Source organism: Cavia porcellus, unplaced genomic scaffold (assembly GCF_034190915.1).
Source record: "Cavia porcellus strain 051 isolate PalLab524CR breed Dunkin Hartley unplaced genomic scaffold, mCavPor4.1 scaffold_15, whole genome shotgun sequence".
NCBI classification, from domain to species: Eukaryota; Metazoa; Chordata; class Mammalia; order Rodentia; family Caviidae; genus Cavia; species Cavia porcellus.
This window is the reverse complement of record NW_026947498.1, coordinates 59,910,599-59,921,798: the sequence shown is the minus strand read 5'-3', so window position 1 is coordinate 59,921,798 and position 11,200 is coordinate 59,910,599. Positions and strand designations below refer to the sequence as shown.

The 11,200-nt window shown below is 36.1% G+C and overlaps 1 protein-coding gene across 4 annotated transcripts in view; it reads right to left on the bottom strand.

The window, feature by feature from the left end:
- Positions 1-11,200, bottom strand: part of Gramd1c (GRAM domain containing 1C) — a 139,153-nt gene that overhangs the window by 104,842 nt on the left and 23,111 nt on the right. For 3 of the 4 annotated variants that reach the window (XM_063224996.1, XM_063224999.1, XM_063224997.1), the window contains 2 exons: positions 5,723-5,807; positions 5,507-5,583 (listed from right to left, as the gene is read on the bottom strand). Coding sequence is in view for 1 of the 4 variants with exons in the window: in XM_063224999.1 (XP_063081069.1) it covers positions 5,507-5,508 (2 nt within the window). In the remaining 3 variants the exon portion in view is untranslated. Of the gene's footprint in view, positions 1-5,506; positions 5,584-5,722; positions 5,808-6,768; positions 6,936-11,200 lie in introns of those variants that run through there. The other variant, XM_063224998.1, reaches the window with a different exon arrangement.

The window sequence follows — 11,200 nt, the reverse complement described above, 5'->3', positions numbered from 1 at the left end:
ATTCCAATATGCTTCCATCTTTGTGAGCAGAAAGATTACCTGTCAGGGAGCATGCCTCTTACCTACTGTCCCACAGTCAGAGTTCTTCTGAGAAATGAGGTATACACTTACAGGGGCAGCGCACCCCAACTGTTTATCAGCCTGGTTCTTCAGTGATATGGACATTTGTAAGACTATCTACTTCATACTCTTTAGGAACACAGTCTTTCTCTGTGCCCCCTCTTGTTGCTACTACCCAATCCCAACTAATTCCCAGGTTACAATTACTCAGAAAACAAATTAGAAATAGTTTACTCTTTTTCTATTTTATAATTTGAGACCATTTGAAAGTTGAATAAAATTCTTTGAAAACATTTGGGCATAGGGCTTTTTGTTGGGTAGACTCTAGAGTAAAAATGTATTTGAAATTACAGATCCTTTTTTAGTAACCAATTATTATCTTCCCAGTGCATTTCAGCACACTTTAGCCCAAATTCCAACTATCAGCATTTCAATCACTTCATTCAAAAACTTCTCTCCCCAATCAGAGCCACTCTTTGCCCACATTCATGGTAAGTCGGAAGAGCCAGGAAATTAATGTATTCTCAGAACACCACTTTTCCAGAAACAGAACTATTGGGTCCAACACGCTTCTAATTTTAATTCATATTTATTTGGTGAAGATTAAGAAAAAATGTCACAAACAAATATCAGAAGTGGAAAAAGTGAGTACGCATATTTGTGCTAAAATAGTTAGATGCCCTAATTACAACGTGACATTTGGGATGGGTCAGCTAATAATTCAATTAGGACTGCACTCCATCAGACAACACTGTAAGCACTTCAGCTATTATTACCACTGTTCCACATCAAATGTTTGACTAATATACAGATTTTTTTTTAGAAAACAATTTTCATTGAAGAAATTAGTGGCTTGTTCATAAGTATATCAGGTGCTAAACAACTAATTGATTTCATTAGTACTCAGGACTTGGTTAAAATATTTTACAGGCTTTCCTCACCATTACAGACATGGCATGTTAACACTGGTAGTAAACGTATGACATGCCACAGTGGTCATGCAGAACTCTATCAGCAGCGAGCCAAGTCGCCCTGGCCAAAGTTTGACAAATCACCAGCATGCACACAACAGGAAAGACCACATTAACTGTACAAAAGCACACCAAATGCAAGCTTTTACCTTTCAGTAAAATAATCACCAGAAGCTCTCTGATTGTGAATTCATCACAGAAGACCCTGAATTATGGATTGTTTTTTCTAAACCAAAACCTCAGTATTCAGGTTTAACTGAATGGTGGTGGCACTTTGTGATCAATAAGCAGGTTTTGGGTTGCAGTCTAGACACTTGGCATGTAAGAACCTAGTAAGGCCATCAACCTTAGGTATAATTTCATTCCCTAAGCAGAGCTTTTCAAACTTTTGTATACACATAAGTCACATATGAACGGCTGAGATTGTTATGGAAGAATGAAGCTTCTCTGTATTTACAATATTATGGACTCATGGATATGTATTATATTCTTCAGGCTGTAATCCAAAATTACAGGCATTTTGTTGCTCAAGTTATTCTAGTTTGGACCACTGGAAGCTCTTTTAAGTTGGTTCCACCATTTTGTTTTGTTTTGTTTTTAGTACTTCCTTAATTTCTGACTCTGTAAGATCCTGCCAACTCACTCATTCCATATTTTCACTGCGTCAGCCTTAGACTGAGAGTCTGGGTCCTTTCATCAGAGAACAGTATTTAGAAAACAAGATTTGGGCCCTGGACACACTCATTACTGATAGAATAATAATACTTTTAAATTTCTTTCAGCAAATAAAGCTAGTGTGTGTATATACATATAGTCAGTCTCCATATCTGTGGGTCCTCCAGATTATATCAATCATGAATGAAAAATGTTTTAAAAGAAGATAATCAAAAATGTAAAAAAAAATGTACCTGTACTGAACAGATATAAACTTTTGTACTTTTTTTCTTATAATTGCTTCCTAAACAATACAGTATAACAACTATTTACATAGCATTGACATTGTACTAGGTACTATAGTAAGTAATCTAGAGATGATTTAAAGCACGCAGGAAAGACCAAGCATGGTCACATATGCCTCTAATCCCAGAACCTGGGAGGCAGAGGCAGGAGGATTGCTGCAGGCTGGCCTGGACTACAAAGTGAGTAATTACTGCATTACTACATAATAAAATCCTGTCTCAAAAACTAAAAAAAAGTATGCAGAAAAATTTCCTAATTTATATGTCAACACTATGCCATTTTATGCCAGGGACTTGAGTACTCTTATACTTTGGCAGCTAAGGAGATATCTTGGAAATAATCCCCTGGATATTCACTGACCCATCCCTGACTGCAGTTATCACACCGATTTGTAGTACAATCAGGTTCATTTGTCACAGTTGGCCTTCTCTCCTGGATGTCCTGATATCCTGGTCATAAAGGTGTAACAACTGAACATTTACATAACCACCACAGAGTCATCATACAAAATAATCCCATTACCCTAAATACCCCTCTGTGTCTACTGTCCCCTTCTTGTCACATTTTCCTAATTTTTTACATTGGACAGGTTTACAGTAGTGGTAAAAACAAAGAACACAAAAATATAAATTTCTGAAAGTGAATACAGAATCTGGAAAATACCTAGAAAGAATAACTAAATTACAGATAAGTAGTAGGATCATCTACGATTTTGACTTTTTTCTTTATATTTTCAGTGGGCTTTACAATTGTACAATGAGGATATTTCACTGTGTAATCAGATTAATTCTTTCAAGAAGGCAGTAATGAATATAATACATTTTTAGGAAGGTTTCTGTGATTTGATTTTTAAGGGCTGACTGGCAAGAAGCATTTGCGACACGTACAAAAAAGATCTCATTATTTTTAACAGTTAACCAGAAAAGGTCAATCTACAAAAAAAGAAAGGGCAAAATTTATGAAAAAAAAAAAGGTTCACAGAAAAAGAATTATAAATGGTTAATAGACAAATAAATTGATGTTCAACCTCCCTCATAATTAAATAAATACATAAACAATGATTAAATACCATTTATACTTACCTAACTTTGATAAAGGAGATCTCCTGAGATATATATATATATGAAAATGTAAAATAGAAATTCTAAATCTACTGGAAGAGAAAGTAGGAAAAAATCTTGAAGACACAGGGGTAGGCAGAGAGCTCATGAACAAAAACCAAACCACATAGGAAACACTTCAAAGGATCAACAACTGGGATCTCATTTTATTAGAAAGGTCTTGCACATCAAAAGAAATCACCAACAGAAGCCAGGCATGGTGGCTCATGCCTGTAATCCCAGCACTCAGGAGGCTGAAGAAGGTGGATCATTGGGAGTTTGAGACCAGCCTGGGCTACATACAAAGTGAGTTCAAGGCCAGCCTGAACTGCATAGAGACCCTGTCTCAAAAAGACAAAAAAAAAAAGAAAAAAGAAAAAAAGAAATCACCAACAGAGTGAAAAGACAACCCACAGACTGGGAAAAAATTTTGGCCACCTGTCCCTCAAACAAAGGACTTCTATATAGAACATATAAAGAATTGAAAAACATCAGATCCTCTAAATTCAAAGACCCAATCCAAAAATGGGCAGCTGAGATAAATATGCACTTCTCAGATAAAGAACATAAATGGCAAATAAATGAAAAAATGTTCAACATCATTGGTCAAGCAAGAGATGCAAATTAAAGCAACATTCAGATTCCATCTCATCCTAGTAAGAACAGCTATCATCCAGAAATCAACCAATAGCAAATCCTGGAGGAGTTTTCGGTAAAAAGGAACCCTTCTCCACTGTTGGCGGGAATGCAGACTGCTGTGGAAATCAGAGTGGAGATTGCTCAGAAGACTAAGATTAGAGGTCTCATTCATCCCAGGTATTCCACTTTTGAGTATTTTCCTAGATATATCACTACACAGAGATATATGTGCACTCATGTTTATAGCAGCACAGCTTGTAATAATTAAATCTTGGCAACAACCCAAATGTCCATTAATTGAGAAATGGATAAAAAAATGTGGTATTTTTACACAATGAAGTACTACTCAGCTATAAAGGATAAACTTGAGACATTTATAAAGAAATGGATGCAACTTGAGACCATACTCGTAAGTGAAATAACACAGACTCGTCAGTGAAATAACTCAATATTGTAAACACCCATATTGTCTCCCTAGCGTAAGAAGCTGAAAAAGTAAATAGGATTCAAAATGCACAATAGATATTGTGAAGTGGAAGGAAGCTGTTCAAAAGGAAAGAGAAACTTGCATAGGAGAAAGGAGAAAAGAAGAAATGTAAAAGGAAAATGAATCTATATCTATATCTGTATATAGTTAAGATAGTTATACTACTAATTGACATTAGTTCATTGAAAAGTGTGTGCCTATATTGTTTGATCAATTTTTCATGCCTATAACTTGTAACAGGAGCAATTACTTTGAAAATAACAATATATTGTTACTCTCCTACAATCTTACTTTGAAATTTTGTACCATTGTTTTTTTTCTTTAAAATAAAAACAATAATAATCACGTTGTACTCCTATTTGAACTATTTTAGGAATTTTTCATTTAAATTATAAAAACATAAATAAATTTTTGGAAACATACATAAGAAATTGCTAACAGTGGCTATCTCCCTGGAAGACTTTTTAAGTGATTTTGGTTGGAACAGTCACTTGCTATTCACTGTATGTACTATGTAGCATCTGAAAAGTTCATCATGAAAATATATTACTTAAACAATAATTTAAAAATTTTAGTTCATTAATGTAATATTTTTTGACCTGCATTATCTAGAAATTCAGTTACACTGATTTAAGCATTCTCCAATATTACCAAAATTTAAGCTGGAGGTATAGCTCGGTAGCAGAGCACCTGCCTGGCAAGTGTTAAAGTCACGAGTTCAATTCCCAGTACCCTCCCCCAAAAAAAGAATTTTGAGAAACTCATAACTAAATGTTTTAAATGAAATAATCCTAAAACAGCTTGGTTTGGGGACACATGCCTATAATTTAGGAGACTGAGTCAGAAGGATCCCAGGTTTGAGCCCAGCTTGGCCAACATAGCAACTTAATGAGAACTCATCTCAAAATAAAAAATAAAATCAGTAATTGGGGATCTCACTGGGAAGGCCTTGGGTTCAATCCACATAATTGCAACAAACAGTGTAGATCTATATTTTATTATCACGAATCTATAATAAACATAATAAAAAATAAAGTCTTTTGTAAGAAAAAAGACTAAATTTTTCTTCTAAAGCCTACTTGAAAAAAGCCTAGTGAACAATGACATGGAAATTATTTAGTATACCCATTACATTATTATATTATATATTATATTTATTATAGTTGCTAAAGAGGAGGTTTTTCGGAGGTAAGTTAACATGTATTAAACATGAAGTTTAAATTTTCCCTCCAAAACCACGTGAAACAAGTATCAAAAGAAACTGTGGCAAATCTTTTCTTATTACTTACATTTTCTTGGTACTGCATATTCTTATAAGTCAGAAATCCCTCCTTCCCAAATTACAGCTTGGCTGAACATCGGGTAACTGTGAATGATAAAGATGCTGCTTATCTTAAAAATGATTTTCTGCCTAGTAGAAAGGTTTAATTTTCTATATATATTCATCTCTGCTACTGAGGTTAAAAAATTATTTTCATACATTACTCAGTTTTATTTTCTTTTACCTGCTATCAGCTTCTCTGAATCAGGTAGATGTGTGAAGTGTCTTTTGTATTCCTCATTCTTGTCTTTATAGGTACAACTTGAAATCTGTAACATTAAAAAAATTAAATTTGTTTAATTATAATATCTTAGAAAATAAAATGGAACTGAAGGGCCTATGATTTGTATACAATATTCTGTATGTCCTTACAGAATACCACATAAATATTTCAAAAACCACCAAAAAAGAAAAAGTTAGAAAATCTCTCCAAAAGCAGATGGGTATCTGGCAAAACAAACAAACAAAAAAACAAACATGTTGAAAACAATCATCTGAAGTAACTGAAAGTTGGGGACAGATCCACACCCTCATGGGCCAGATGGATCCATGTTCCCCACGCACTGGCCTGGACTGACTCCACATCCATGGATTCCACACCTGGCCATGGTCACCCAGCAACTCTTTAGCTAGATCTGTATTTTGTTTCCTCTGGCACAGGGCAGCAAAGGTACTGACCAGTGGACTGACCTGATAGTAGAAGAGGCCAATACTCAGGGAGGGAAGGTAAGCCTAGACCTGTCCAGCAGCACTACCCCAAGAAAAGCCATTGGCCACTGTACACTATGAAAACAGTGTGGGGTTTTATTCTGAAAGTTGCTCCACGACAGGTTACAGTTGGAGAAAAAAACCAATACAGTACTCGCCATGTTGCCAGGGTTTAATCAGATACCATATTAGGAAGAGATTTATTGTTTAAGACTGAGCCACAGAACAAGTACAGATAAAACCCACTTCAGAATTTCCAGTGTTATCTACAACAGACAGTGAGTTAGAGACAGCCACAGGCTAGACAAATATTCGTTGGGAAGTTTAAGCTCAAGCCTGGAAGGCCACTGGCCCCTGAGAAACCAGACCTGGCAAGGGTGGCTTTCCGAGATGACTGGATCTGAAGGTGTTGCCATTAAGTCCAGCAGTCATCTGAAGCCCCACCCTGCTGTCTCCATCCAACAGAGACCAGTTGTTTGACTGCTTTCTTCATACAGCAACGTGAGCAGAGACACGTCTCACCTTGGACAGTTGCCAGTCTGGGATGTACAGCATCTCACTGGAGCAGAGGGGCAACCTGCAAACACCCAGAGGCCCTAAAGCTATACAAAGAAACTGTGACTTGCTGAATTTCAAAACTGCAGATGGTTAAAAGATATCCTCATTCAAAAGTACAGAAAAATTTTGGGGAAGTATGGGACTCAAAAGATTTGGTTTATTTCCTTCATTGGTTTGGGGGGATTTGGGAGCAAAATTTTTCTTTTCTTCTTTTAACTTTTTCCTTGTTTTGTGTTCTCTCTCTCTCTCTCTCTCTCTCTCTCTCTCTCTCTCTCTCTCTCCCTCTCTCTCTCTCTCTCTCTCTGAGTTTTTTTTTAATTGTTTGTTTTCCATTTTGCTTTTGTTTTTTTGTACCAAGGACTGAACCCATGATCTTGTGCTTGTAGAGGCAGGTGCCAGCCCATTTGTTTTTGTTTGGGAGACAAGGTCTGTGTAGTTCCAGGCTGACCTTGAATTCATGGTGGTGGTGGATGGGGGGGACCTCCTGCCTCAGCACCTGGAGCACACTGCTTACAGGTGTGCACCACCAGCTCCTTTTTTCATTTTCTCATTTTTTTTTGTTTTTCTTTATACTCTTCTTCTTTTTGGTTACTTTTATCTGATACTGTGAATTCTGTTTACTCCTCAGTTGGATGTTTATCTCACTTCTCTCTCCTCATTTTCCATGTATTAATTTTTTTAAATTTGACTTTTGTGATTCTTCAATTCTCTATCCTCTCCATCTTTACTAGAATAACTATTACACTTTATAACTCTGTGGTCAGTAAATTTTGCTATTACTGTTGAATACTGTTCTACTGCTATTACTGTTCTACTGCCATTACTGTTGAAAATTGTTCTCTGTTAGCGAAGGTGCACTTAGTAGATATTACTGTACGTCAATATTTGGTATCTTAGTGTTTACACTACAATTATAGGTCTTTTTTCCATGATTAAAAGTGGTACATGATTGGTTTTTTGTTATGTCAATAGAGTTTGTCTTTGATGTCAGTATTGCTGTTGATTTTATTGCTACCACCAAGGTGATATTATAGCTACTAATTGTTTTTTCTCTTTACACCAATATCTGTATTGCCTTTGTGGAGAACAGGGTGCTTGGGCAGTTACACTGCAGCCTCCCTTGTCAAATAAATGGAGATGGTTAGATCTTGGTACAGGGGAAAGGCCCATAGTTAACCATGCCAAGAGTGTATCACTGAGAAGCAGAACTACTACCAAGGTCTTCATACTACAAAGCCTTCCATTGTACTCAGCCTGCAAATATCAGCACAAAAATTTTTTTAAAATCAAAAGTAAAACCAACAGAATGCCTCCCCCAACTTCCCTAAAGCTGATCAATCCATGGAACATCAAAGGGAAAGAAATCAAAAGTACATAGCTTAATTACTCAAAAGAATAACAGGAAATTATTTTAAAGTGTGATCAGTTAAGGTCATGTCACAATTTGTGTCTAAACATCTCCCCGAAGCCTCTTGCAGTCACAGGTGGGGCTTTTCAGAGGTGGCTGGATCCAGAGTGTGTGATGCTGGGATTAAGGGTGTGTGATTACTAACGTAGTCCACTGACTGGTTTGGCATAGTTCTGGGGTGTGAGGGTGGGCAGCCTAGATAGAACAGAAAGGGACAGGAGCTGCTACTGTCACCTGTGGCCTGCTATTTCAGCTTCTGTTGCTGCTGCTTGTCTTCTGCTGTTTCCTGCCCACTCTGCAATGCCACCCTGCCTTGGAGTCACCCAATTACAGGCTAAAATTTCTACACATTGTGCGCTAAAATAAACTCTTTTTCCTTTATCGTTGAGGTTGGGTATTTTATCCCAGCAACAAGAAAAGGAACCAAGACTTGTGCTCAGCAACCTCAAGGAAGATATAACTAAAAGGTAATGAACCTAATAAAACAAGCTGTGAGTTTATAGAAGACAGTAATAAAAAGCTAGCTGAACCAAGCAATACAAAACATGAATCACTAATTTGGCAAAGAATTAGAGTTTATTAAAAGGTAGCTAACAAATTTAGGATATTAAAATTTCTACTGAAAGCATGGAGAGTATAATCAACCAACGTGAGGATGAAGGGTAAGAACTACAAGATAGGACTGATGTCAGTGATCAGTTACTCAGAGATACCTTAAAAACAATAAGAAAACATTAAAAAGAGATCCAAAAGCTGAATTAGAGAAAAATCAGAAGAAAGCATGAATAACCCCAAAAAACCTCTTTACAGAAATAATAGTACACCTATAATTCCAGCACCTGGGAGTCTGAAGATTCCCTTGAGTTCAAGGCCAGCCTGAACTACACAGTGAGACCCTGTCTCAAAAAGTAATAATAATAGCAGAACACTTCTCAAATATGAGGAAATAATTTAACATACAGCTAAATGAGGCATATGGAACCCCAAGTAGCCACAATCAGAAAAGAATCTCCACAACACATAACAGTCAAAATTCAGAAATCCAACACAAGCACAGAATCTTAAAAGCAGTGAATCCGTTATAAAGGTAAACTGACTAGAGCTACAGCAGATTTCTCAACACAAATCTTAAAGGCCAGGAGAGCTTAAAATGAAATATTTCAAACACTTAAAGAAAACAGCTTCCAACCCAAACTGATATACCCTGCAAAACTGTTTCAAAATTGATGTAGAAATAAGGTCTTCTTTGATAAAAAGCACCTTAAGAAATTCATGACCACTAAAGCAGTGCTCTAAAAAACTCTCAAGAAACTCCTAGAAAGACACCCAAACTGCCACAAGTGCTAATAGAATAAATATACCAGGAAGGTAAGCTGTTAAGGAGAAAGGGATAAAGGGAGACAGCAAAAAGAAAATAATGAAATGACAGAAATAAAGTAAACACCTTTCAATAATAACTTTCAATGTGAATAGACTTAATTCCCAATTTAAAAGACAGATTGGCAGAATGCATCAAGAAACAAAATTCAACAGCATGTAAATACAAGAAACACATTTGACCCCCCAAAGCAATGGTTAAACTAAAAAATCAAAAGGAAGGAAAGCAAAATTCCATGCAATAGGAACTTGAAAACGAGCAGCAATAGCTATTCTATTTTCATACAAAGTGGACTTTAAGCCAAAATTGATCAGAAAAGATAAAGAAAGTCACTACATACTGGCTAAGGGGACAATCCAACAGGAAGAGATAACAATTATAAACATATACGTACCAAATACCAGTGCAATGAACTTCATAAAACATAAAAGATCAGATATAAACATGGACATAAAAGATCAGATAAACAGCAACACTACTATAATGGGGGACCTCAATCCCCCACTGTTACACTGACCAGATCAACTAGACAAAAAAAAATCAGTTGAAATACACCTTATGACAAGATATACTACTAGGTTAAAAGATTTCACAATGATAAGGTTAATATTTGAGGAAGGAAAAAATTACAAATATATGCACTACTAGCTTTAGAATCCCAAACTACATGAAGCAAACACTGACAAAACTGAAGAAACTGACTATAAGTGGGAGATATAAATTTCCCATTCTCAATAATTTTCAAAATATTAAACAAAATCAGCAAAAATACATGTCACTTATATATTATCTACCTACTTCAATTAACTGGTTCTGCTGTTGCTTAAATAAATGCCTTCTCAAAGTTCAAAAAGCTAGGCCCAGAGTGGTGATCTTAGAAAGTATTGGGAACTCTTTCCTTTCTGGCTCAACATGCAATTACTTGCCTCTACATATGTTTCTACCACTGCCATCTGCTGCCTTAACCAGAGGCCAACTCAGTGGGGCCACTCAATCTTGAATTTGAATCTTCAAAACTGAGTCAAACTGGAGCTGGAGGTTTAGCTCAGCGGCATAAGCACCTGCTTTGCAAGCAGGCAGTCGTGAGTTCAACCCCTGGTACCGATAAAAAAGGAAAAAGACAAAAAAAAAAAAAAAAAAAAAAAAAAAACTGAGTCAAACTTTTCTCTTTATAAAGTTAGCTGCCTCAAGTATTTAGTGTAGTAATATAAAGCTGACTAGTACATACTCCATTCAACAACTGCAAAGCCACATTGTTCTTAACAGCATGGAATATTCTCTAGAAAAGATAATTTCCTAGGCCACAAGACAAGTTTCAACGTGAAAGGAATGAACCACATAAAGTATTTTCTCTATTATTAACGGACTCTAACATACAACCAACCAACACAAGTACTAGACCAACAACACAAGTACTAGAGTCCAGCTTCAAATCATCTTTATCTTTACTCATGGAATATGGAAACACCAGATTTCTTCACAGTTGTATGAAAATCCTCTCTGGAATAAGCCATCATTCTAAGATTTGACGCTTTTAAAGGAAATGATGGAGAACAGAAACAAAGCGTAACAGACTAAATAAACAGTGAAGAGGTCTGGTATACATGTAG